Source organism: Myotis nattereri (assembly GCF_964212035.1).
Source record: "Myotis nattereri genome assembly, chromosome: 16".
NCBI classification, from domain to species: domain Eukaryota; kingdom Metazoa; phylum Chordata; class Mammalia; order Chiroptera; family Vespertilionidae; genus Myotis; species Myotis nattereri.
This window is the reverse complement of record NC_138091.1, coordinates 31947081-31974494: the sequence shown is the minus strand read 5'-3', so window position 1 is coordinate 31974494 and position 27414 is coordinate 31947081. Positions and strand designations below refer to the sequence as shown.

Below are 27414 nucleotides of genomic sequence, written 5' to 3'. Positions count from 1 at the left end.
AAGTGCCTTGCCTCTTTGTGCCTCCTTTTTCTAGCTGTAAAGTGGAAATAGCAGTGGTAATACACACCTCATAGGCTGTAGAGAGGATGCAAAGAGTTAACATGCATAATGCCCTCAGACTCGTGGCTGGCACGTCAGGAAGCAGGCATTGGTGCCATGTTATCATTATTACTATTCTTGCCATTAGCTACCAAGGTGAACCAAACAAATGCCATGTACTCATGCCCGAGGAGCTTCGTCTTGCATCTTTTGAACTGGCAGGCAGGGTTGGCTTCTTGATTGGGCCTCTTATGGCAGCCACGCCTGGTAGTTGGGCCTCAGGAGCAGACATGAATGAAAGTGTCCCTGGGGACTGAGGCCTCAGGGAAGGACCTTGTTACCTTCATTTGACACCTCGTGCCCTAGTCCTTGCCCGACAACCCCCCACCCCCCCACCCCTTGGCTACAGCATTGGCCACAGAAGTTGGGGTAAGAGAGAGAAAAAAATTAAGAGAGAGAGTGTCTTCTCTCCTGCCTCCCCTTTAAAAAAATTCTACAGATTTTAAAATACTTTTTCAGGGGAGGAAGATTATATTTTCTGCCCCACCCTTAGATTAGACTGAATGATGGGGAATGGTCCAGAGAGGTGGATGGCTCACCCACGATCACACAGCAGGGCATGGCAGAGCTGAGTCTGTCTCTCCCGCTCTTCCTCCTCCTCCTCTCAGGTCCACCCAGGCCTCCTTTCCCCAGTGGCTATGCCCAAGGGTCCTCTCTGCCCTTCCCGACTCCCACCCCCACCCCAGAGAGGGGCACAGTGTGGCTGCCCAGGAGCGCCAGGCACCTAGGGAAGGAGGCGGGCTTTGTTGCCGCCTCAGCAGCTGCGGCCGTTTGAGTTTCCATTAAGCCATTTCCGAGCCTTGGGCAGGAGCAGGAGGCTCGGCATTTAAAGGTCACCCGGCGTTTGAAGCTGCAGCGACATTAATAGCTCGGGAAGAAAACAAGCCTGTGCAGGGGCAGGAGGACAAGACGCCTCTGTCAGGGCTGCGCCCTGCTCCTCCCGCTGGAAGCTCACACGCGAACCCACAAACACACACACGCACACACGCACGCACGCACGCACGCGCACACGCAGACCCCGAGAGCCTCCCTCTGTCTCCTGGCCCACTCTCCCTTCATTTCTCCCCCTTCTGGGGCCTCTCCAGCTCAGAAGCCAAGAAGCTGGGCAGACTTCCCCGCGCCCCGCCCCCACCACGTCTGAGGTGACAATTGGACAAGGATGCAGCTGCCCCGGCCCAGCAGCCTCTCCATTAACACTGCCGTTCCCCACTTGAGGTTTCCCCAGAACTTAGCCATGGTTACACAAGCGTCCCAGGGGTCCCATGACCTCATTCTGGCCCTGCCGGCGTTTGCAGCCTGGATTCCTGATGGGCCAAAGTTAGCCCGGGCCTACCCTTCTTGTACGGGAAGTGAAAGGGCTGGCAGGCAGGTTGTGTCTTGCTTGCCAGTTCTAATCACTTGGTAGTGGCCTGCCCAGAGCGCGTTGTTAAAAAAACAAAACATGGTTCTGAGGACAACAATACTGGGATGGATTAGTGATGTCTGCCAGGGACGCAGGAAACGAACTGGTGGCATGTGTACCTCGTATTTCCCACCTTGGGAGTACATCATCCTGACACTCTCGGATCTTGGATTCTAAGACCCCTGGGGTGGTTGGGTGGTTCCTTTCCCTTTTAGGCAGTCCAAGGGTGGGGGCGGGGCAGATTCTTGGGTTCTGAGAGAGGAGCCTCTCTGTTTGTCCTTTCTTAGGAGCAGCCGTGGCCCGAGCCCTGGGACACCATCTAGTGGCCTGCCGTGGTGGCACTGGGCTGGGCCCAGATCTTGGACCAGAGAGAGCGAGTCCCTCTCCAGGCTGTGATCAAAGCAATCACAGATGGGTCACCAGATCCTATCTGTCCCTTGTCTCTATCCCTGGCAGGTTTTCAGAGAGGGAGGCCAGGGGTGTGTAGGCACAGAGCTGGCCTGGGGCAGTCCCACCTGCCTTCAGAAGAGAAAGGGAAGGGCAGGGAAGTGCTGTCAGTGGGGACCTCTGGCCTTCCAGCCCCACTCCCTGTGACCCCCCACCTTTCAGAGGTGAGTCCTGGTCCTCATGTGGGGGCAGTGGAATGTCGAGTCAAACCTTGAAGGGAGTCGACCTCCTGCCCCCTGGAGCCGATGCTGGGCTAGAAAAGGGACCAGCCTGACATCAGCCTGGCTGCCACCCTCAGGCCGGGCGACGAAGGCTCATGGCACCTTAACCGTGTCACTGGACTGCCTTGGCTTCAGTAGCTTGGTCTGTGAAGGGGGATGGACAGTCAGGCATGCCCCTATGAAATGGTTTGTTGTGAGGACGACCTGAGAACATACAGGAGAAAGGGCTTTGGAAGTGAAAAGGCTCCACCACCACAGCCATGAGCCCAAGGAGGAAGGGCAGGGAAGATGGTCCAGTTGTGCTCCTGAGTCTCTCCCTCCCTTCTTGCCCACCAAACAAATGCCCACTGACAGGGCCGGGCACTCGTCAGGCACTGGGGATGCCACAGTGAGTAAAGCCGTGACCTTGCCCTCACGGGGCTTACATTCAAGTGGGGAAGATGGCCAGTGACAGTTAAATATGAAATCTCTCCGGGGAGCTGTTTCATGAGGGTGAAGGGTTAGGGAACACTGGCAGATGGGGTAGGCAGTATTGCCTCGCTGACAAGGTGATGCTTGAGTGGGGGCCAGAAGGAAGGGAGGGACGCAGCCATGTAGATATCTGTGGGAAGGATGTAGCAGACGGTGGGAAGAGAAAGTGCAGAGGCTCCTGGGTGGGAGATGCAAGGCTTGTTGGTGGCCAGAGTTAGTGAGGGGGAGGGAGGAAGTGAGGCTGTGTGTGTGTGTGTGTGTGTGTGTGTGTGCACGCGCGTGCACACATGTGTGCATGGTTTGATGGCAAAGTTGGAGAGGTGATGCAGGCATGTGCACACCCATGGGCCACAATAAGGCCCATCCGAGAACATGAGGACCCATTGGGTTTGAGGCAGAGGAATGACATGAGGCAATGGGGGAGGTAGGGAGACAGACTAGGGATGGTAGCAGTGGAGGTGCTGGGGGGGGGGGGGCGGAGGCGTAGATTCTGGAATCATTTTGAACACAGGGAAGACTGGATTTGCTGCAGTTGGTGTGGGGTATAAGAGAATGTGAGCACTTAAGAATGACTCCCAAGTGTTTGGCCTGAGCCACATGGAGTTGCCATTAACAGAGATGGAGAAGGCGAGGAGCAGCAGGCTGCGGCGGGAAGAAGCCACAAAGGCGGATGACCTGTTATGTTGGAGCTGCTATTGGACATCCAAATGGAGGCAGTAGGTGGGTGGGCAAGTGTGGAGTTGAAGGGTGTGTTCCAGGAGACCTCAGGGCGAGAGAATTTAGGGGCCAGTATCCAGCATGAAGATGGAATTTAAAGCCACGGGACTGGATAAGATCGCTCAGGGTGTGAGTGTAGTGCAGGAAAAGGGCTAAGGCCTGAGGCCGAGGCCACGCCAACCTCTCTCATTGGGTGCTTACTATGCTCCAGGCACCCTTATAAGTCCTATCACAACACCCCTGCCAGGTGGGTATCATCCCTATTTTTGCAAGGGAGGAAGCTGAGGTTCAGAGAAGTGAAATAATTTCTCCACGTGACATAATGTTATTTGGCCCCATCAGGATGGGACCCAAGGACTCTGGCTCCTGGGCTCTCACATGCCCTTTGTGGACCCTCCCTGGCCTTTCGGGAGACGGTCTGGGATGACGTTGGGCAAGGTCAAGAGAACAACACTGGGGCAGCTTGCCTCCCTCTCTGGGCCAGGAGGGAGTGACTCAGGCCTTGGCTGTCTACTCAGGCTTGGAGTGAAGGTTGGCCGCTTGCCACCCCCTGCCAGGCCTGGATTCTTTTACTGGGAAGTGAAAGGCCTGGCTCCCTGGGACCCGGGGGAGGACAGGTGTGTGATGTCTGCTTTCCGATCCCCAGGTCACTGACAACGATGAGTTCAGGAAGCCTTTGAGTCAGCCTTCAGGACGTTTAACGGGCTCAGCGGGTTTGATTCACTTCCTTCTTCAGAAGCCGGGCAGGGCTAGCTGTTGCCCTGCCAGTGCCCAGCAGCTGGGTTCAGAGGGGTGAAGTGGTTTCCCCAAGGTCACAGAGCCAGCTTTGGGGCACAGCCAACAGACACCCCTCCTCCCCTTCCTTCCCCACTGCTGTCTGGGTCACATTTCCTCTGCTGGAATGTCGGCCAGGCCGTGCCCAGTCTCTGGGCCTGGGGCACACATGGCTGCATTTCCGAGGCTCCTTGGCTCTTAGCCCTGCAAGCCTGACTTGGCAGTTTTGGTTCTTAGGTAGTAGGTTCCTAATTTTGGCCCCTCTGTGTACTGGTTGTGTGACTTTGCCCGTGTTACTTAACTTCTCTGAACTGGTTTCCACCTATGAAAAGGAGAGATGATAACATCTATCTCTGGAGTTGTAATCAAGATGAAATGTGAAGCCAGGCCGGTGTGGCTCAGCGATTGAGCATCGACCTCTGAACCAGGAGGTCACGGTTCAGTTTCGGTCAGGGCATATGTCCGGGTTGTGGGCTCGATCCCCCGTGTGGGCGTGCAGGAGGCAGGCAGCCATCAATGATTCTCCCTCAGCATTTATGCTTCTATCTCTCTCCCTCTCCTTTCCTCTTTGAAATCAATAAAAATATGTTTTTTTTAAAAAGATTAAATGTGAAAGTGCCTGGCACAGCTCATAAACCTAAATCCTGCCTTAATTCTTTCATGTGTTTTAAATTGCTTTTCATTTGAGCCGTGCTGGTTGCAAAGGCAGCTTAGGACAGATCGATGACTGTGACCCTGAGGACCATCCTTCTCTCTGCTCCCAATCATGATAGCCACACCTCAGCCCTGGCCTCAGATTGCACTTGAGTTTAGTGAGAGGGGGCGGGGGACAGTCCTCTGAGAGATGGGGGCCTTAAGCCCGACCGGGTGCTAATTATAGGCAGCCTGGCTTGGGAGTCCTTGCAGAGTCCCGTGAACATGGTACTTCTATACATCAGCTCCTTTCCCCCTGCATTTCCCAGGACCATTTCTGAGCCACTCTCTCCTCATGCGCAGGACCACCCTTTGATGGAGAAGTCTGGGCTTTGCCTCTACTGGCTCTGTGTCCTGGGGCAACTCCCTTCTCATCCTGGGCCTCATCTCTTCATCTGCATTATAGAGCAGGGTGTGGGGCTGGCTTAGAGTTGTCAGCCTTTCATATGTCACGGCACACACACAAAATACTTTTTCAAGGCTTTGCACCGGGGTTCATGGAAGAGGCTTCTTGACCTGTCGGGTCTCCAGCTGTCCAGGCCAGCCAGACATCCCCTGGCGCTCTGAGGACCAGTATCTCCTTCTAGAGGGAATTCCGGGGGTTGACCTCCAAATAGTGGGGAAGGATCCCTTAGAATCCCCCGCCCCATCTACTCTGGTGGCAGCGGGGCCAGTATAGTGACGGCTCCTGCTTCTTCCTTAGCCTTCTGGGGCAGTGGCAGCAGCAATCACAGAGCTAACCCTGTTCCAGGCACTGGGCTGAGGATCACCTTGTTGAATTCTCACTGAAGCTCCTCTACTCTCTCCGTGTCTATGCCTCCCTTTTCCCGTCTCCAAAATGGGGACCCCACCTGCCTCAGTGGCGTCTTGAGTTTGGCCACACAGAACACAGGATGGTGCCTGGCACAGAGTAAGCCCTTGCCAACTAGTATAGCCCTCCCTGTGAGTGACGAGCTGTGGCTGTTTCATTACTGCAGCTGGGGAAAGCCGCAGGGGGCAGTGCCCCCGTGGGCGTGGCAGGGGCCTCCCCCTGGCCATCAGTTTGTTGCATTCTGCCCCTGACTCTGTCTTTCGCCTTTCCAGGTGGGACCGTCCGTGGAGCTGGCCCCAGGATGCTCTGGGGGTGTGGATGACCAGCCGTCGAGCCTCCCACGGCCCAGGCCCGGATGCCGCCGCCCCACGAAGACCACTCCCAGAGGACCACCTAGTTTCCTGACCCGGGGACCCCGCCCGTCCGGTCCCCATCTGGTCGCCCAGCGGCCGGGCAAGGCGCGGGAGTAGCTTCCCGAGCCCGCCAAGCGCGCGAGACGGCGCAGGGATCTGGGGAAAAGGGCTTGGCGCCGCCGGGCAGCACCTTCGCCCAAAGGCTCGGCAAAATGACCAGCCTGTTCCGCCGGAGCAGCAGCGGCGGCGGCGGCGGCGGGGGCGGCGGGGGCGGCGGGGGCGGCGGGGGCGGCGGGGGCGGCTCCGCCGGGGCGCGCGGGGCCGGGGGCAGCGCCACGCCCACCGCCCAGGAGCTCAACAACAGCCGGCCCGCCCGCCAGGTGCGCCGCCTGGAGTTCAACCAGGCCATGGACGACTTCAAGACCATGTTCCCCAACATGGATTACGACATCATCGAGTGCGTGCTGCGCGCCAACAGCGGCGCCGTGGACGCCACCATCGACCAGCTGCTGCAGATGAACCTGGAGGGCGGTGGCGGCGGCGTCTATGAAGACAGCTCGGACTCGGAGGACAGCATTCCCCCGGAGGTAGGGGCGCGGCCTGGTGATGCACCAGGAGCTCCAGCGCTGTTTGAACCTAGAGGACTTGGGTTCTACCCCTGCCTGGGTTCGAACTAGCGAGCAGCCTTCTTTTTCCTAGGGAAACGGTACTCCAGTCGGTCAGCGGCCTTATTGGGTGCGCAGAAAATCATGCAGTCATTCAACAAGCTCTGAGCACCTGCTCAGTGGTATGCCAGGCATGGTGTTAGACCCGGGGTCAGGGGTCATCAGAATCAAGGAGCTTGTTAAAAATGCAGACACCTGGGCCCCCTCCAACACAGGGAATGTCAATCTAAGGCTGGAGCCCGCTAGTCTGTATTTTTCAAGAAATTCGACTCTTGAGCCTCTGGGTCTCCACCTTGATCAAGTCAAAGATTCTGCCCTCACAGAGTTCACGGCACAGTGGAACATGGGGACAAGAACCAGGCAAGGACAGCCCAGAGTGATGAGAGCTATGATGGGAGAAACGGAAGCAGGACGGGAGGGTATGGTCTCCTGGAGGAGGGATGGCTAAGCTGAGACCCCAAAGAAGAGTGAAGAATGAGGGCAAAGGTGTGCAGGCAGAGGGAGCAGCTTGGGCAAAAGCTCGGAGGTGAAATAGAGCATGAGGCGCTGGGGGACTGACAGCCAGACCATCTGTCAGGATCCTTGAGTGAGTGGAGACCAGGAGGTTGAGGAGGCCTTACTTGGAGAGAGTGGGGCTGTGTCCCCAGAGCATAGGGAGCCATAGAAGAGGAGTGACATCAGACTTCATCTGACTGAGGCATGATGGAGACAGTAGTGAGCCCTTCTCTCCTAAATCTTCAAACTTTATTTTTTTTAAAAAAATATATTTTATTGATTTTTTACAGAGAAGAAGGGAGGGGAACAGAGAGTTAGAAACATCAATGAGAGAGATCGATCAGCTGCCTCCTGCACACCCCCCACTGGGGATGTGCCCACAATCAAGGTACATGCCCTTGACCGGAATGGAACCTGGGACCCTTGAGTCCGCAGGCTGACGCTCTATCCGCTGAGCCAAACCGGTTCCGCAATCTTCAAACTTTAGATGGGGGAGATGCCACCAACCCACTTGCAGGACGTGGCCAATCTCCTGGCCCCATCCCAGTGTTCAGTATACCTTTGGCCCCAGTCGCCACAAGACCTGCAGCGCTGGGTGCAGAACGGGCTCACAGTCTTCCAGCGAGAGGGTCACTGCCTGCAGGGGCATGTGGGACACGCAGCCAAAGACGGAAGGACCCAGCGGAGGGGACTTAACTCTGCTCTTCACTGAGTCGCAACCTGTGCCAGGCACATCCTCGTGCTTTAGATGTCGCCTCTCTTCTAGTCTTCACAAGCTTTGTGAGGTGGCGTGATTATTGCCCTCATTTACAGTGAGAAAACCTAGACCTAGATATGGCCTCAGATCCTACTCAACACAGCCCTGCAGGCAGCCGCTGTCCACCAATCAGAGTCACCCTGCAGGGCAAAGCCTCCCTTCACGGGTGCTGCCTGGGCTTCCTCTCTCCAGGCAGAGGACCAGCTCTGTGGGCAATGACATCTGGCTCATCCTGGTGTCTCCCCTCGCACCCGGGACAGCCCTGGCACAGAGCAGGCACTCGGGGAATATTGTCGAATGAATAAATGGTGCTGCCGTCTTTACCTAGTTTTCTTTAGTCTCTTTCCCCTGGAGACCACTCCTTTGACCTGCCTGGATTAGCAAGTGGAGGGAGTATTAGAACATAGAGATCTTCTTTGTGAAAAAGAGGGGTGAGTGCATGCATGACGGCGAGTGTGTGTGTGTGTGTGTGTGTGTGCGCGCACGCACGCATGTGTTTACAGATACATCCTTTAAGCGTGAGCTGGAAGGAAGGCTCTCTGTGAACTCTGACCCTGTAGTCTCATTTGTTCTGACGGTCTGGCAGGTGGGATGCTATTTCCTCCTTTGTTCACGGCACCCACAGCCCCGAGAACCTCCTCACGGCTTCAGCATCCTCTGCATAGGCCTGCACTGTGGGGGCTTCTGTTTTTCTAAGAATCTTGCTTTCCAGATTGAGCCCCTTCTCGGCACCCCCCCACCCCGGGCTGTTTCCCCAACCCCCCACGTGTGGAGCTCAGCTGGGGCCCACCGGCAGGCAGTTCCTGAGCCAGCGGAAAGTGCTTCGGAAAATTTATGAGCAGCAGCTGGAATGACAATAACTGCTGACTGGAAAAGGCCCCCTCTCTGAGGGCTGATGGATGGTGGGCTGGCCAGAGGGGTACCCTGGCCACAGAGAAACATCTTCTGTCAGATAAATGGCCAGACCCTGACCCTTAGAGCACCTGGCAGGCATCCATCACCCACACTGAATTAAGTCAGGAGGCTGCAGAGCCGAAAACTTCAACACCTTTAGAGTCAGAACAATCTCATTGTGGCTGGTGAGGCTTGGGGGAGAAAGGCCGGCAGGGGTGGGGGGTTGAGGGGGTAGGAACATGGCTGGGGTTACTCTCCCCAGAGACGGGGGATCAGCCTTTCCGGAGCGTGCCTGGCCCACGGCCTGCCTCCTTGGCGTTTCCTTGTTCTGCTCCAGGAGCCTCTGATAAACGTCTGGTTCTCGCAGCCCCAGGAGGCCGCACTGAGGTGCAGGAGAGGCTGAGAAAGGAGGCGTCCTTCTGGTGCAGTTGTGGATGCCTGATCTCCCTGAATCTGGGGTCCAACTGCTACACCAGTTATGGGAAACCCCAAGCAGCTTCTCTCTGGGAACGATTCCCACTGAGCTCTCCCTTCCTCACCCCTATCTCACTCACACCAGCCTCAGTGGGGACAGACCAGACCAGCCACTGAGGGAGGAGAGGCTCAGCCTGGAACCCTGTCCCTCAGAGCAGCGAGGTCTGGGGAACAGGGAATGTGGGCTGGGGGGCAGCAGCAGCATGGACTCCGGATGTGCCAGGTAGTTGCTGAGCCGCCGCCCTGTGCCAGGTACTGGGGGTCTGCCCATGAACGGGAATGGAGCTCACGGTGTTCTCTCTCTCTTCTTGTGGAAATTTGGGGTAGGCAGAGTAGCAGCCTGAAAAGCAGCTACATTCTCCTTTTCTGCAGAAGCATCTGTTTAAATACTTTCCGCCTCAACGGAAAGAACGTCAGTGCATTCCAGGGCGGGAGGTCTCCTTGGGTCAGGCTGGCAGTGTATGCACAGAGCGTGTGTGTGTGTGTGTGTGTGTGTGTGTGTGTGTGTGTACTCATGTGTGCGTGCTCACTCACCACCTGCCCATCTGCCAGGTGTCCCTGCGAGCCTCTGCAGCCCGGCCCAGCCCAGGCTTGCAGAGGCAGAGCGGAGTCAATTTAGCAGTGACTTCTGCAAACTCACTTGAGGTTAAGATGTGGGGCCTGGGGACTCTGTGGCTGATTGGCAGCCCCTGAGCCCTTCCCATGTTCTTTGGTCTCAGAGGAGTTGGGGACAGAGCTGGGGAGGAGAGGACAGGGAAGCAGGAAGCTAAGATATAGGCCGGTTGGGGTTGTGTGACCTGGGATCTCCTGGCTGAGAGCTGCCTCCTGCCCTAGACTCCTCTATGGGCCTTTGAGGAAGGGTCCAGGTCAAGCCAGAACCCCAGCTTTTGCTCACCCCTTGGCCTCTCCCTGCCCCTCTTTCTGGCTCTTGGATGAAGACAAGAGTCTAAGAGGGAGAGGCACCCCTCGACACACCCCCTGCCGCTGAGCACCTGGGGATCCTCCCTGGGAATGCAGGCATTGTGAAGGAAGGAGGGACATTTGCTGAGGAGACCATGTTCTAAAAACACTTGAGTGGCTTTTGCCATGTCACTTAGTCAGCCTGGGTCTCAGTTTCCTCATCTATAAAATAGGGTAGCAATCCATATCTATCTTGCCAAGTTGTTTGAGGCTAAGGCGAAATAATCCATGTGGAAGCACTTTGAGAGAGGGTGTGGCTGATGTTAAAGTTAGTTATCAGCAATAACACGTGTATAGAAGAGTCCATGAATCATAAGTGACGTTTCACCAGCAGCCAGATCAAGACCCATCAAAGGAACCCGGAAGCCCCCTCACGCCCCTTTCTGGCCTTCCCCACCCTCATGGAGGTCACGCTGCTCTGACTTCTCTCGCGGCGATTTGCTTTGCTTGTTTCTGAACCGTACTTGGGCGGATAATGCTGCTCTGAACATTCTTTTGGGGACTTGTGCTTTCTTGTCTGTTGAGGAAGTTGGAATTGTAGGGTCAGGGGCAGCCATGCGTTTAGCTTCAGTACATAAAGCCAGACTGGTTTTTTGCAAAGTGCTGGTTGTAACAATTTACATATCCACCAGCAAGGCAGAGTTCTCTTGCTACACATCCTCGCCCACACCTGATTACGTGTAAATGTTATTCAAGTTCAAGGAAGAGCTGCTAATATTTCTTTCTTTCTTCTCTCTGATATAGATTTTGGAAAGGACTTTGGAACCTGATAGCTCCGATGAAGAGCCCCCGCCCGTGTACTCCCCACCAGCCTACCACATGCACATGTTCGACAGGCCTTACCCTCTGGCTCCGCCCACTCCACCTCCCCGGTGAGAATGCAGCTCCTGTCCCCGCACAGAGCAGTGGGGAAGGGACCGGGGGTTGGGACGGAGTACAAACACAGTGGGAATCTTGGCTAGACCCCTCAGCAAGAACAGACTTCTCCTGCAGCAAGACCCATTTTTGCTAGATACCAAGAAGAACTTTCAAGAGCAAACATTCACTAAATTCCTACTCCAGGCTAGTGCTATGCCGGCCACCGGACGGGACAGAGTCAAGGCTCAGCCTCTGCTTTCTGAGGGCCGATAGTCGATGGAGATGCAGAGCAGGAATGACAAACACGTGGAATGTGTACTGACACTTCCCCTCTCCAGCCTGTGGCAAAGGTTACGATTGATCACTGTGCTGGTTCCTGCTCAGAATCCTCCCACCATAGTACTCCCAGACGGCCACCAGTAGTTGATGGGATGATATGTGTTTGCCATCCCTGGTCTAGGGATGTTGTGGGGGATTTTAAAAGTAATGGGAGCAAGTAAGTCTCTTTTTCTAGGATAGTTCAATAACTGGAGGCAGGGGGGTAGACTGCTAGGTCCTTGGAGACTTCTTCCGGGTGAGGGACTCTGTAATTTGGAAATTTAACATGAAACTGGCTGTCAGCTGGGTCCCCTGGGTCGCTGAGGTGCTTGTTTTTCTGGGCTTCATGTTTGGGGTGGGGCTTGCTGGAGCCCAGGTGTCTCTTTGCCCGAAAGCTGCTGTTCCTGAGATCAGATTTGAGAATGACTCAGGCCTGGGGTGGTAAGGGGTGGCGGAAATGATGGGACAGGGGACCTGTCCTAGTGGATCTTCTCTTCTGGGGATCTTGGGAGCCTCTGATGGTGGCAGTGGAGAACTCTGTTATCATCCAGGTATAGACAATAATAACAGCTACCATTTATTTACGAAGCACTGGCAAGCCATCACATTCAGATCCTCTAACAACTTCCGAGGTGGGCACAGCCGTCATCCCCATTTTACAGATGAAGAGACTGAGCCTAAGAGAGGTTTCATAATCACCCCCAGACTACAGAGCTGGGATTTGAACCCAGGTCATTTTGACTCCAAAACCAATGCTCTTAATTGCTGTGTCCAGTTGCCTCCCTGATGAGAAAATTCTCTGTGATTGAATCTTGGGGAGCTGAGAGAGGCCTCGCAGATTATGGGGGGAGGGACGGGAGCAATGTTTTGAGGCAGGGACAGGAGCAAAGGGGGGCTCCTTTTATCACAAGTGGGACTCGGAGGCTGTAATGGGCTGGGAGGCAGGGAGTAAGTAGGTGGGTTGGGGTGAGACCTTGGCAGGACTTGCAGCCTGGATTGGGGCTAAATGATTTCCCTTTGACTTTTAAAACATTTATCCCAAGATGTTTTTGCAAATGGTCTAGTTTCTGTTAGAGTGGTTCTGCCCATTTTTCAGAAGGGAAAACAGGCTGTAGGAGACAGGACCCCAGTGTAAACCTGGTGTGGGTATCCTGGCCACGTCCTCCCTCCCCTACTCTGGCTGGGTGTTCAGCCGCAGTGGGTGGGGTAGGGCTGGAAGCAGGGGTGGTGCAGTCCAGCGGTCAGAGCCCCAATTGGGGGCGAGGTGACCTTAGCACTAGACCAAAGCTTAGGAGGCCTGGTTCAGACCCTGAGGCTTTGAAAAGTCTCTGACCCAGAACTGAAGGCTTCGCTAGGCTGGGGGTGGATACAGAGAAGAGAACTTGGGTTGTGGAATCAGCTAGAGCAGAATGCTCTCTCTCCCCCCTTCCTCCAGCTGCCTGACTTCTGATCTTTTAGGCGCCTTTGCTCTGTGGCCCTTCGCTCACTACTTGATGTCTTTGAGCTTCGTTTGCCTCATCTGTGATATGGGAATGCTGATCCCGCCCCAGAGCTGTTGAAAGGATTGAGTGAGAGTTGTGGGTGGAGCACTCACAGAGTGCCAGGCCTGGTCAGATCTACTGCCATCCTCTGTTCACTGCTCCGCCAACCCCCGCTGCACGGCTGGCCTCTAAGCTCTAACACTGAACACAGACCAGTGGCGAGGCGACCCTCAGAGGCCAGTGTTCAGAAGGGGCAGTGCCAGCCTCCCAGCATGTGCCCCTTTGCTCCAGGACGGCCCTGCTAAGCCCAAGTCTCTCCACCCAGCATTTAGCGAGCCACCCGCAGTATGTAGGTGCTGAACCATGTGTGTGATGCAGCGATGAACACAGCACTGCCTTGACACCTCCCCCTGCCCCCTGCAAGGCGATCAGAGTCTGGGGGAGGCACAGACCTGGGGCAAGGGGGGCAGGGCTGCCTTGAGGAGCTGCTGTCCAAGCTGCAACCTGGTGAAGCGGAGGACAGGAGGGCATTCCGGGCAAAGGAAACAGCATGCGCCAAGGCCTGGAGGCAGGGATGAGGGAATCATCGGGGAACTGCAGGGTGTATGGAACGCTGGGTGAGGCTGGAGAGGCAAGCAGGCCATGGCTGTGCTTTATCCTGCAGCCGGGGTGCTTAAGCTGGAGAGTGCTGTGATGCGGTTAGTGCTTTAGAATCCCCCTCTGGCTGCTGGTGGAGATCAGATTTGGGTAGGAAGTTGGGGGAGGAATGGCCTAGGGTGCCTGTGAGACTGCAGATGGGGAGGGGTTAGGGAGCTTGTCCTGCTGGGGCACAGACAGGCAGGGTGGCCCCAGGGGAGTGTGCCTGGAATGCCTGGATCCTGGGTCCGGGTTCTGCCTGAAGGATCTGGGTGCCCTAGCAGAGGGCCTGACCCAGCTGGGCGTCAGTGTGCATGCTTTACCAAAAATCCTGCCTGGAAGGTTTGGCTCTGAAATCCTTCTGGGTCTGCTCCCTGGGTAAACCGGGAGGTCTGATTGGGAGTGGAGTACTAATGTTGGGGTCCAAGGGCAGGCTCAGGGCAGGGGAGCCTCCCCAGCCTTCTCTCTCCTTTCCCTCCCCCAGCCTGTCCTTCCCTGTCTTCTGAATAAAAGACAGGCCCTGAAACCAGAGGACCCCTCTGCACAGGCCACCTGCTGTTTTCCCCTTGAAAGTACAGCCTTGGAAGTTTTTTATTTGCCTCCCGGCTCATTTCTGACATTCCTTTCCGACCACAGTGGAGTTGCCTGGGCTGCCTGGGCTCAGGGCCCCCCTGTCTCTCACAGCTATGGGCTGACCTCATCTCCGCGGGTGCCAGGGCCAGGAGGGGGCGGGGCCTGCCCCTCCTCCAGGACCTGGAGCCCAGCAGCCAGGGATTCAGCTGAGGACAGGACTCCCGCTCCTCGTCCCCCTCCCCTCTGGGTTTTCCAGTGAAATGTCTAGAGGAGTCCAGTGGGACTCCAGGGCTCGCCCGCCGCAGCTCTCCTGGGTGGCTCGAGGTGTGGTTGCGTTGGGATGGGCACCCATGTCCCAGATAAAGACCCTGAAGCCCAAGGAAGGGTGCTGACCCTGGAGAGGATTTCTCTGCTGGGATTCATCAACGCTGGTCTTCAAGGCCCCCCAAGCAATGGGGTGCCCGCTCCCTTGCTTCTCAGGCCCTTAGAGAAAATGAAGCCTCCAACAGTGACAGAAGGCAGAGTGATAGAGACACAAAGCTGCTTAGGAATCGGCCAAGCTCTTCTGCAGACCGTCCCCTCCTCTGTGCAGCCAGATGAGGGGGTGAGGAGGCAGGCTGGGGTTCCCTTGGCTCCAGTCTGCCTGTGCCGCTCCCACCGCGCACTTAGCAGCTTGTTATCCCGTCTGCTGCCGCCCCCGCCCCTCCTCCTGGCCCCCGCCAGGCCACCCGCCCAAAATAGAAAAGGAAAGGAAGTTATTTCCCCAGGCAGCGGCAGCCCGGCCCGGAAAAGCTCCCCTCCAGTGAGGGGGCCGCGGGATTCCTGGAGCTGGAGACCAAATCAAAGCCAGGCCCTGGAGCCAAAGTGGCCCCCTCCGCCCCCGGCTGCCTCCTGCGTGTGTCACTCCCGGATTCAGCAGAACACGTGTCCTGCGGTTGCCACGCTGCAGGCCACCGAGGAGCTGTGGGGAGCTCCTGGCGGGGCCCCAGGCTGCCCTCAGGCCCAGGGCGGCAGGGCGGGAGCCCGGGAATGGGGAGGGCACGGCTACTGCCTTTCTTCCTCTCCTTCCCTTCTGGCTGTGGCCTCTGCATGGCACAGACCTCCTGCCAGGCTGCCAGGCACCTGGCCTCTGAGGAGCAGCCCCGAGCGCCCCCTGGAACAAGAACCTGCTGCTCAGTGTGCCTTTCCGAGCGCTGTTCAAGAGCCCGGAGCGGGGCTGTTCCGCGCGGGCAGGGAGGCAGCAGTTTCTAGATGAGAGAAACTCAGAGGAGAGCAGGTCTTGCCCAAGACCACCCTGCTGGCTTGTGGCTGTGCCAGAACTGGAGCCGGGATTTGCTCTACTCTCTAGGGGTCCTGGTGTCCTCATGCCCGCACACCGCCCCCCCCCCTCCCGCCCAACCCCTGCGTAATAACATGCATAAAGGCCTGGGGCGGGCTGGGCTGTTGGTTCATTTGGAGCACACCTGTTATTCAGCAGCCACACGGCGCCGGGTGCTAGGGATAGAAGCATAAAAGGACACGACCCCCTGCTGCTTTAGAGACTGTTTATAAGCATCTACGTCTACATCCACACCGTCCAGCACAAGCGCCAGGAATAGAGAGCAGCGGCTCTCAACCTGTGGGTCGCGACCCCTTTGGGGGTCGAACGCCTAAGACCATTGGGAAACACATATATAATTACATATTGTTTTTGTGATTAATCACTATGCTTTAATTATGTTCAATTTGTAACAATGAAAATATATCCTGCATATCAGGTATTTACATGACGATTCATAACAGTAGCAAAATTACAGTTATGAAGTAGCAACGAGAATAATTTCATGGTTGGGGGTCACAACATGAGGAACTGTATTAAAGGGTCGCGGCATTAGGAAGGTTGAGAACCACTGCTCTAGGGGCTTAGAGGCCTCGAGGGCACTGTGGTGCACAGCTGTGAGTGGAAGCAGCGGAGGCCGCGGGAAGAAGGAGTGCCATTCTGAGCAGGATCCTGGTGTGAGGGACGGACCAGGACACCCGTGTTGGGGCCTGACTGTTCCCTCCTCATTGTCACCTCTCGCCCTCCAGCATTGACGTGCTGGACTCCGCACCCGCTTCCAGCCAGAGGCGCTATCGCAACTGGAACCCGCCACTGCTGGGCAACCTCCCCGACGACTTTCTCCGCATCCTGCCCCAGCAGCTGGACAGCGTGCAGGTATGGAGGGAGGCCCCGCCTGCTGCACAGCCTCTCCGCTTGCCCACAGTTTGGGTCAGCCCGTTTCACTTTCTGATATTTAAGCCCGGGCAGAGCTGTTTCTGTTGCCCTGGGTTTACAGGGAAAGAATGCTGAAGCGAAAGCCTTGTTTCCTGTCTGGGCCGGGAGGTTTCCTGTTCCACCCAGGAAGGTGACAGCCCTGAGGACACTCTGGCCGCAGCCATCACCCCAGGCCTGAGGGAGGTGGGCATGGGGCTAGCCAATGGCAGGGAGCCAGAGCACCTTCCTTCCCTCTTCTGGGAAAGGGCCAAGGCCTCCTCTCCCCAGAGGTGGACATGTCCCAAGGGCTCTTGCAGAGAGGGTGGCACCCTGAGACCGCTGGTGCAGCGAGAGTTTTGAGTTTGGGGATTGTGTGTCGGCTATTGAGCAGTTTGCAGATCACTTTTCAGGACTGTTCAGGGTGTAGAGAAAGGCATGGGGTGGTCCAGGAGAGGAAAAGTCATTGTTAAGCCCTTGCTGCTTCCTCAGCAGAGAGGACTGTGGCCCGTGCAGTTGGATCTGGGCCTGTGACTGGGTCCTGAAAGGAGGTGCAGGTCCCAGGGTGCGGCTGGAAGATCCTGGGACAGGACAGGTGTTCACCCAGGTGTGCACGGATGTTTATGCTCGGGTGCCCTTGTGACTAGGCATTCAACATGCTCGCTTCCCTCCTCAGGGCAACCCCAGGGCCTCCAAGCCCATGAACAGAGAGGGAGGCCTGCCCCCCGCGGCCGGGCCCGGGACCCGGGACCAGGAGAGCCGCTGGAAGCAGTACCTGGAGGACGAGAGGATCGCGCTCTTCCTGCAGAACGAGGAGTTCATGAAGGAGCTGCAGCGCAACAGAGACTTCCTCCTGGCCCTGGAGAGAGGTGGTGCACCGGGTGGGGCGCTGTGCCCCTTCTCCATGGCGGAAGAAGTGGCTGATGTTGGCTGTAGCCTTGGGGCTCAGGCGAGGCAGGGGGCTGGAGGCCAAGGGCTGGGACATGGCCCACACCACGATTCCTGGGGTAGCCCCAGAATCCTGCCAGACGGGGACCAGCATCACCAGCTACCCCTTCTCCCACCCCCATATTCAGAGGAAGAGAGGTGTGCCCTCTTCTTTCCCCTACACATCTGCTCTGTGCCAGGCACTGGCCTTGGCATGATGTGTCTGGAGCTCCAAGAACAGTGACTGGTCCGTGGGTGCCAGAGTTGGAGCCTCCCCGAGTGGAGGATGTTGGAGCAGGGGCTCTGGAGTTTTGGGGGTGTTTGGGTTGTCTTTGGCCCAGGGGCCCAGCTCTCCGGCCTGGCTGCCTTTTGCCTTCAGGGAGAGAGTGTATTTGGGGTGGAGTGCAGCGAGAGGGCTGTGCCAGGTCTGTCTTATGGGTCACAGTGGCAAGTGTGTGTGTGACTGACAGCATGTCACAGGGGAGGAACAAGGTTTGCAGGGAGAAGGGTAGGCTAGACAGAGACCCAGGGCCGGCCCCAGTTCTGTAGCAAAAGTGCTGGGGGTCTTTGAGCATTTCCTTTTAAACAAAGGGGTTAGAGTTAGATGATACGATCTTCAGAGTCCTCCTGGTTCTGCCACTCTACCATTCCAGTGCTTGTCAGGGCAGTGGTTTCTGTGATATCACTGGTTCCTTGACAGCCGGCAGACGTGTGTGCACATTTTTGTGTGTGCTTGTGTGCGAGTCTAGGGGTTTGGCCTCCAACCACCGCCTTGGTCTCAGTCCAGGCGTTCACTTCCCTGACCTGAATGTGGTCCTTTTCCAGATCGATTGAAATACGAGTCCCAGAAGTCCAAGTCCAGCAGCGTGGCTGTGGGAAATGACCTTGGCTTCCCCTCTCCTGCCCCAGGTAACCTTGCCTTCCTGGGAGAGAAGCCCCCCGCTGTGCTTTGCATATTTGGAGTTGGGGGTAGGGTGACAAGATGGGCTGGCAGGAGGGTGCTGTCCCCCCACTGCACTCACTGTGGAGTGAGATGGCCCCTCTACTTAGCAGCCCTGAGTTCTTATAATCCAGCAGCTGCAGGAGCCCACAGCCGGGACTGGCTAACGCCCTGGCTGAACTCCTCAGAGGTGTCTGGAACATGGGCAAGAATGGGACACGCCACAACACATAACGTCCATGTGGGGAGGAGGGACAAGAAGGACTCAAGAGACTTCCAAGTCCTGGTCTCTGCCCCAGGGGGAGCTTGTGGAGATACATCTAAGAAATGGGTAGAGCTACCAGCAAACCTAAGGACACTCTGTTGATTATAGCAAATGCATCGGGAGGAGAAGGGCAGGACCAGTCAGGGAAGGGGTTGCTCACTCATTACTCATTCATTCATTCATCTGGTAGTTGGGGAATATCTACCATGGGTCCGACCCTGCCGTTGCATTAGGGGAAGGGAATTTTGAGCTTCATGTGTAAGATGGTGAGAAGCAAGAATTGCCTCAAGAGCGGGCCAGATGCCTCCAGGAGCCCTAAGTGGCTGAAGGAGGGCCGGGGGCGGACAGCAGCCTGTTGGGATGCACAAGCGAGGTCAGGCTGGGAACATGGGGCAGAGAGACCCAGAGACCCCTGTTCCACACTCAGCACCTGGACTTTGCCAATATATGTGCAGAGTGGCCCTTTGCCAACCAGAGCCCTCCACACACACACAGGCTGCCCGCCTCAGAGACAGAATCCACAGACCTTACATGGTGCGGTGGAGTGGGGGTGGGAAGCAGGGGGCGGGGAGCTCAGCCGATCCCGGCTCGCAGGAGAAAATCCTGTGGAACTGATTCATAAGCAACAGGCTGGAGCTCAGGCCCCACCAGATGTGCATCTGAGGGTTTTAACAGCAGCCTCTGTCCTTGATCCTGAATTAACTATAGACACCAGGGCCGCTGAGATGGATCAGAACGACTCACAGGGGACTTAGTGAACAATGTGACTCGGATTAGCCGAGCGGCAGGGTGGAGGGCAGGGGCCTTCACTCTTCTCTCTAGCTGGCCCTCAGAGGTGCCTCCCCCTTCCAGGAACCAATGACGCCAACCCCGCCGTGTCTGAAGATGCCTTATTCAGGGACAAGTTGAAACACATGGGCAAATGTGAGTCCAGCCCATGTCCCCCTCTCCGATCTTCTCACACCGGCCCTATGGCCTCGTGGGTGGGAGGGAGCCACCCGGAATTTTTAATGCAGCCGACTCTTGGTGAACCCAAATGACATTTTAATCGCAGGCTGGCTCCCTCAGCCTTCTTGCCTCATTTCCCTCCGCAGCTGAGTCTGGATACAAATTAGGTTTTAAATCCTCTTGAGCTGTCTGCAGAAAAATCATGTGCTGCACCCGCCCTCGCCCCCACACCCTTCCCCCAAGTTTTACTATTCTCTGTGGCTTAGCCGGGCCAGTGGCTTAGCCGGGCCTGAGTGGGGCGGTCTTTGCTAAGCCCACTTTCTGCAGACGAGAGGCCTGCGGGTCCATGACCTCTTCCCACAAAGTCCTGCCAGCCAGGGCTCGCCTTCCCCTGCCCCGCCCCTCCCACCGCTCCACAGACACACACCCATGTGTGAATGAGGCTGCCATCCTCTCAGGCTCCATTTCAAGGAAAATCTGGGATTAGTCACGGAAATCCCAGAACCAACTCTGGAGGTGGCAAGGGGAGGGGATAGGCGGCGGGAAAGAAAGCCAAGAGGCATTGCCGCTTGTCAAGCTGAGAAGGAATACCTAGATCTGGGGCTGCCAGCTGTCCCTGGTCCAGCTCCCCATAGCCTGTGCTGCCCCTGCAGGCCAACCCAGGACAGCAACCTCACTCCCCGGGGGCACCAGCCTGGCGTCACCTCCCCAGCTCCCTGGGCTCCTGGGCCAGCCTGTGCATCTGCCCCGAGCCCTGGTGGGCAGCTCCCTGGTGCTCCCGCTGCTGGCTCACAGGTCTCTCTGCCCGCAGCCACCCGGAGGAAGCTGTTTGAACTGGCCAGGGCCTTCTCGGAGAAGACCAAGATGAGGAAGTCAAAGAGGAAACACTTGTTGAAGCATCAGTCATATCCTTTCTGGCCTGGCCCTGGGTGGGGAGTGGTGGGTCCTAAGGGCACCGGGACCCTGGGCTGGGCTCCCGGAGGCTGCACATTCCCTCAGCCCTGGGCCCGGGCTCTGCGGCCCTCCCCTCTCCCTGAGTCCTGCTGCCAGCCTGCTGCCCCTTCTCTCTGTGCCCATCGCCACCACCATGACCAGGCCTGGGGAGAGGGCCAGCATCCCCCGCCCCCCCTCCTCCTGGAGGCTTAGAATTGTCCTGCAGCTTTTGTGCTTTTTGCCTGGAGTAAACGACATCTTGGGAGAAAACATGGTGGCTCCGCTGAAATCAGCAAACCTTTCCCTAGTTTCTGCAGTTGAACTGATCCCCAAATCTCTCTGCCTCATTCCAAGCAGGTTGGCTCTGCTTTCTCACTTTCACTTCCTCGAGTAAAGATAAGGATTTCCCCATTTTTACCCAGGCTTCCATCCATGATTGTCAAATAGGGCCCAGGATATTAGAAGCTGAACAGCCAGAGGGGAACAGGGAGCGAATCGCTTCCCTGTTACCAGAGGGGAGGTAGGGGAGGGTCAGGGCCTGGCTGCCCAGCTGAAAGGAACGGAGTCTGGGGGAGACCTTGAGGGGGGGTGTTGGGGGATAAGGCTGGTGTGGTGGAAGCTTCCTGAGCTTGGAGAGGGTGGTGGAGGACTAAGGGCAGGGAATTGGAGTCCGATGGCAGTGCCCACCCATCCCTGGGGCAGTTTTCCTGAATGGCCGGGCAGGCTGGGGGCTGCTGCGTCAACAGCCAATCTCCTGGACGACGTGGAGGGCCACACCTGTGGTAGGCACGGAGGGCGGGGTGGCTTGATCTTGAAGTTGCCTGTGGTCAGTGGCCCTCCAAGAAGAGGGTCTGGGTGTTTCATGGGTGACACACCAAGGATTTTGGGGGGCAGGTGACCCAAAGAAATGGGTCCTCCCACTTAGACCATGTTGCCTCTCCCTTCCTCCCACCTCTGAAAGGGAGCCCCGGCCACACCTCCACCTAGATCTCTACCTGGAGCACAGAGAGCCAGGTGCAGTGTCGGAGGCAGACAGGCTTCAACTTGAGAACCAAGCTCCGGGCAGGTTCCGTCTCTGGGCCCAAGGCCTTTAGCATTCATCCAGTCCCTCCCAGAGGCCACACGGACAGAAGACACTGCCTCAGAGCCCACTATGCCTCTGAGAGAGGGACCTTCGGTGGCCAGGAGACATCCAGAAACGAGGGCTTGAGGGGCCTTGGAGGTCACTGGATAGTCCCACTTCATAGATGAGGAAACTGAGGGAAAATCTTGTCCAAGGTCGTGGAGCTCAGGGATGGAGCCAGGCTGGCAGACCGGCGTCCTCCTCTGCCCTGTGCCCTGCTGCCTTCTCACCAGACCCACACATCCCCCTCCCCCAGGGGTCAGCATGTGCCCCTGCAAACAAGGGGGGTGCTCTTGTTGGCTGAGCAAGCACCTGCGGGTGGAGGATGAGGCAGCTTCCCTCTGCTTTTCAGATGAAGACTTCCGGGGCAGGCGGCAGGAGGTGCCCAAGGTGGAGGAAGCCCTAAGGGAAGGACAGTAAGAGGTAAGGCCTGGAGCCACAGCTGCCCAGGGCTGCCCGCCCCTCACCCTGGGTGTCTTTGCAGGAGTCCAGAGGCATCAGGAAACTAGATGGGGCGGGCCCTGAGTTTCTTCCCTCCTCGTTGTGGCAGGGGGGGGACACGAGCTTCTGTCGGACACTAGTCTTTTGCATTTCTTTTACTTATTTATTTATTGGATGAAAGATAATCATACCTGCCAATGCCAGATGCTGGAGACAGGAAAAAAAACCCGCATTACTCTCCAATAGTTTACAGCCTTGTTGAGAAAACAGTCCAGGACACACACAGCACACTGAGAGGAAAATGTAGAAAAGACAGGGATGGCCCCACCCTGGCCGCGCACACACACAACTCTCCCAGCGGCTGCTGGGGTGGGTGGGGTAGCATTTGCCACAAACAGATGAGGAAACAGCCCCTCTCAGGTCAGCTCTGATTCTGGCTGGAGCCCTGGCCGCGGCTGCTTTTCTTCCTCTCCTCCTGGGGGAGAAAGCAGGGAATGTCACTTCCTCCAGGACTCAGGAGCGCCTGTCCCTCTTCCAGCCCCTTCTCCCAGCTGCTGTCCTGTCCCCCTGTTTCTTGGGCTGACGGTGTGGCAGGTATGGCTGTTTCAGGCTTCACAGGAATACGCGCTACCCTCAGGATAGTTCTGGAGGCGGCGAGGCAAACCAGCGCGCAGAGGACACAGCCAGGAAGTTACCAGTGCCCTGTCCCTGCAGCCTGGACGCCTGGCCTCTGCATCACCTCTAGTGACTCCCCACCACACCCTCCACCAGGCACTTCCCTCAGGCTTTCCTCACCCACGGTGCTGCACCCACACTTCTCCCTTCTCCAGAAGGCTCCCATAAAGCCATGGGAAAGGCCCCCACCCCCATCAGTGCTGCTCTCTCCTTCCCATGGGTCCCCGGGGAAAACACGTACAGCCCAAAGCCACTCCCGCACAGGACCGTGCCCATCATTTCTCTCCTGAGTCTTCCAGCTTTTCCCTTTCCAGCTTCTTCCTCAAGTCTGCGCCCTCCTCCTCCCCATCTTAAAAATCACCCAACTTGCAAAAGAATGGCATCCTCCTTCACCCACTGCAGGCTGGCAGGCCCTTCCACTCCCTAGAATGGCACCTGCCAGGTCAGGCCTCCTCCTGTGCTGTGTCCTCTGGTGCCCTCTTCTGCAAGCTGTGCCCATCGTCTTTCTTGAAACTGCCCTCCCTTGGTTCCCATGGCCCCAGAACCCTGAGATCTATCTTCTCAGGGTCCTTTTCCATCTCCCATTACTCCTCCTACTCCCTCAATCCTAGCTGAGTAGTAGCTGGTAGCTCTGCCCTTGACCCTCTTTGAAATCTTCTCAGGCCTGCCCTGGCCAGTGTTGCTCAGTAATCAGAGCATCGACCTCACACACCAAAGGGTCCCAGGTTCAATTCCCCATCAAGGGCACATACCCGAGTTGTGGGTTCAATTCCTGGCCCTGGTTGGGGTGCGAGCAGGAGGCAACCAATTGTGTCTCTCATATCGATGTTTCTCTCTCCCTCCCTCCTTTACACTCTCTCTAAAAGTCAATGGGAAAAATATACTCGGGTGAGGATTAACAAGAGAGAAAGAGAGAGAGAGAGAAATCTTTTCACTCGCCATGGCATGGCCACCACCCTCTTTCACAGTAACAGTAATACTGTTGTGCATTTGGCTCCAAAATCTGAATCTCCATCTCAGCTCCGTAACCCCAGCTATGCCCATGATTGTCTTTCTAGCTCTAGATGTCCACGCACTGAAGGCCCATCTCTCCCCCTGACTTCCCCACGTCATTTCTCTTACTTTTTCCTTCTCATCACCTGGCTAACAGCCATTGGCCTCTTCACCGCCCCTACTCTGTTCACTCCATCCCCGGAACACTTTAGTTCATTTGTCCTTGCTCTCTGCGTGGGTCTTCTGAGTCCTAAAGGTTTATGAACTCCTCAGGCTGGTACGTGGGGCCTAGTGAATTCTGACCCCCATTTACTTTTCTGCTGCTACAGAGGCTTCTAGTCTGGCTCATCTGAGCTCCTACTATATATCACAGAGGGCTGGGCACTTCGCCTCCTCTCAACCCTCCCATTCAGCGGCTTCCCCCGGAATTCTAGTCCCCCACTCCATCTCCAGCTCTCAGAGTCCCTGGTGTTCTGTCAGTTGGACCATTTCTAGGAGCTTGGGTGTGTGTGTGTGTGTGTGTGTGTGTGTGTGTGTGTCCAGGCAGAGTTCCAAGGCTGACACAGTCCTCAGAGGAAGGAGAGGGTTTCTGCTTTGGTAGCTTCTGCCCAAAACCGTCTCTCCAGGAACCAGTGGCGAAGGACCACGGGGCTTCACGGGAAAAGACTTCCCCATCCCTTCTCCTTACCAGATGACAGTTCCTCCTCGCTGGAGATGATCTGACCCGGTGGAGGCAGCCGGAGAGCAATACCGGCCCCCAGTTGAAGAGCCTAGCTGCAGCCGGACAGACGGACAGATGGTGCTTGAGTACCAAGGCCCAGCGATTCTCCGGCCACAGTCCGGCCGAGCCACTGCCACTTTCAATGGGACTTAGAACTTCGGAGTTGCATGCTGTGATTGGAGGAAGGACCTGGAAGGAGGGGTGGGGGGCGGGTACGGGAGGGTGGTGATTGGCCAACCAGGGCCCCTTTTGTAGCCAGGCTGTTCTATGGGCAATGAGTGGAAATGCAGGCTCCAAATCCCTTCTTTAAAAAAAAAAAAAAAAAAAAAAATCCAGAAACAGGCAAAGGTTGGAGCGCCACAAAGGGCAGGATGACCCCCCAGAGGCTCTTGGGCCTGATGGTGGAGCCCCGCCTCCCAGCCTTTCCTGTCACCCCTGCTGGGCCACAGACACTGCCTGGTCCCCTACCCCATCCCCAGCTCCCTCTGGGCACTTGAGCCCTTCAGTCCCACTGTCTTCTGTGGCACAGCCCCTGCACAGGGCGCCAGGAGGGAGAGCCCTGGGCAGTCACCGGGCCCCCTCTGAGGGGTGATGAGCCACTAAAGAGAGGCATCTGCTGACTACCCTGCCTGGCCCTCAGGCTGCCCCCTTAGGGACTGGCACGACCCCCAGCAGGGATGGGGAGGGTGGCGCCCCGGAGCTGGAGGACCCTGGTTAGGCAGGAGTAGTGTGGGGCAAGGGGACCAGGCTGTCGGTCCGGGTGGGAGCGCCTGGGGCAGAAGGGCTTGCTGGGTGCCCCTTGTGAGAGCCCAAGATCCAGGTGAATGATCCCAGGAGGAACAGGAGAACTCCGCTTCTGCGAACCTTACCCGGCGTTAACCACTGCCAATGGGAGGGATGAGAGCGCGCCGACCTCTCCTCTGGGGAGACGGGAATCCTGGGCAGCCCGGAGTGTGAGTCACCTCCTCTCCCCACCGCGCCCCTGACCGTGGAAGCAGCCCAGCCGCGCGGGGGCTGGGAGTGCGAGAGCCAAGCTTTTGCGGGGCCGGGTGGCCTCAAGTCACCCCGAGATGGCGAGGGCGTGGCGGGCGCTCAGGACCGCAGGCGGAGGCGACCCGCCATCGCACCCCTTTCCTTCCGCGTCCCGAGGTGCGGGAGGGGCCGTGCGCGCCACCGCGGCTGCACGTGACCACGTTTGGAAGTTGGGGTGCAAGCCTTCCCGGGAGGGGGGGCCCAGGCCCCGCAGCCCGCGCTCCAGCCGGACCTGACCCGAACCTGACCCCGAGGGGCTGAGGCGGGCCCCTGGGCTGTGGTCCTGGCCACGCTGAGCTAGAACCCTGCGCACCGCGGCGGAGCTCCGGCCCCGCGTCTGTGTGTTGCTTTATTAGTGTTTTCCTTTTTTTTTTTTCCTACGTGTGGGTTTTCTCTTGGGGCTGTTTCTTAGAATTCCTGTAATAAAGACTCGGTGTTCTCTTGGTGCTCTGATGTGGCCGGCCACGTGCGCTGCACCCCCTCTTCCCGTCCCGCAGCGTTTGGCCCGGGAGCGCCGCGCCGGTGCGCCGTCTGCCTGGGCCCGTTAAGCCGCAGCGTCTGTAAGAGCTGAAGGCTCGGACCCGGCACTGCTCTCACGAGGCGACACTTGCCGCCCGCTGGCTTTGCTCTGCGAGGCGGCCTCCCCCGCCCTCCCCAACCGGGAAAGCAACCCGCTGGCCGATAGGCGAAGGAAACCGACGGGAAAGCCAGCCCCCAGCCACAGGCCAGCCTGTCACCTCCTTAGATAAACAGAACGCTGGAGAAAGGGCCGGATTGGAGGCTGCAGGGATTTCAGTCTCAGACTTCAAAGCGCCCGCGGACATCTTCCAGGTCAAATACCTCGTTTCCGCCGCTCCCAGCGCAGCGGGACCAGCTCCCAGGCCAGGGAGCTCACCGCCAGGGAGGCGGCGGGTGCCTGTCCAGGCGGGGCAGTTCCCAGCGTTAAAAAGTTCTTCGCGTGTGGAGCCCAGAGGCCTCCCGTGGCTTCCACCCGCACATCTTGTTTCTGGGCCCCCGTCACCCAGGCCAAGGCCACCACTCTCCCCCCCTCCCCCCATGCCATGTTTGAGCTGAGTGACCCCACCCTCTCCTTCGGGGCAAACCAGCAGGCTCCTCCCCTCCCTACAAACAGGTTCTCCCCCGCCCTCCTAGGCGGAGGTGGGCTTGTAGATTGGTGTACCCAGGGCAGCTGGTGGCGCACCAAACCTGCTGTTTGGATCTGGACAAACCAAGATTACCCTCTAACCTCAGCTCCGTACATTCGTTGCTGATAGCCCGGGACCAGTGTGATCCCTGCCACAAAGCCGCAGCACTAGGACTGTATTAAAGTGACAGTTCTCAGTCCCACCCCAGTCCTCCCGGACCAGCAACGCTGGGCGTGCAGCCCAGCAACCGGTGGTGCGATGTACACAAAGTTTGGGAGCCATGGTGCCAGGCCAGGACATAGTACTGGCTTCACAATAGAATTGCCTGAGTAATTAAAAAAAAAGTCCTGATGCTCAGTACCCCAGACCAGTGAAATCAACAAGCATGCGTTAGTCACTTTGAAAACTCCTCCAGCAATTCAGGTTGTCCATCAAATTGGAGGACCCGCGGACTAAGGTGTCTCATGTTAGCCCAATTAACCTAGCCCCGTAAATGGCCGCTTTACAGATGACGTAATGACAGTTCAGAAAGGTTAAATAACTTCCCCAACATCCCAGAGCTAGCGAGGTGGGAAGCAGATTCCTAAGCCTGGCTCCATCCCCTACACCTCTGCCGTTCCAATGTGTGCCCTGTGGGCCAGCAGCACTGACGTCACTGGGAGCTGTTAGACATGCATGTAGTCCGGCCCCACGCCAGAGCGCCTGAACCTGGGATGGACCCTCACAAGCCCTCCCCAGGCTCTGCTACATGCTCACGTGTGAGGACCATAGTTCTACAGCCTTGCCACTCAAAGCTTGGTCTGTGGACCGCCAGGATCAGCATCATCGGGAGCTTGTTAGAAACACAGAATTGCAGAGTCTACCCCAACCCTACTGAACCAGCATGTGCATTTCAACAAAAATTCATCAGGTGACTTGCACGTGCAGCAAGACTTGAGCAAC

At 57.2% G+C, this 27414-nt stretch overlaps 1 protein-coding gene across 2 annotated transcripts; it reads left to right on the top strand.

Annotated features, from left to right (window-relative positions):
* Window positions 1-6200: 6200 nt before the first annotated feature.
* CUEDC1 (CUE domain containing 1) lies at window positions 6201-25773 on the top strand (the record flags this gene model as incomplete). 2 transcript variants are annotated; one of them, XM_081109243.1, is made up of 10 exons in its annotated part: window positions 6201-6575; window positions 10978-11105; window positions 16167-16293; window positions 17006-17198; window positions 18082-18165; window positions 19314-19385; window positions 20221-20314; window positions 21066-21124; window positions 21818-21888; window positions 24266-25773. In XM_081109243.1, the coding sequence occupies 9 exons, from the start codon at window positions 6201-6203 to the stop codon at window positions 21883-21885; spliced, it is 1200 nt and encodes a 399-aa protein (XP_080965369.1). In that variant the 3' UTR covers window positions 21886-21888; window positions 24266-25773. The 2 variants fall into 2 exon arrangements, with proteins under 2 accessions (XP_080965369.1, XP_080965370.1); XM_081109244.1 differs by having other exon boundaries at window positions 24201-24737.
* Between the last annotated feature and the right edge of the window lie 1641 nt (window positions 25774-27414).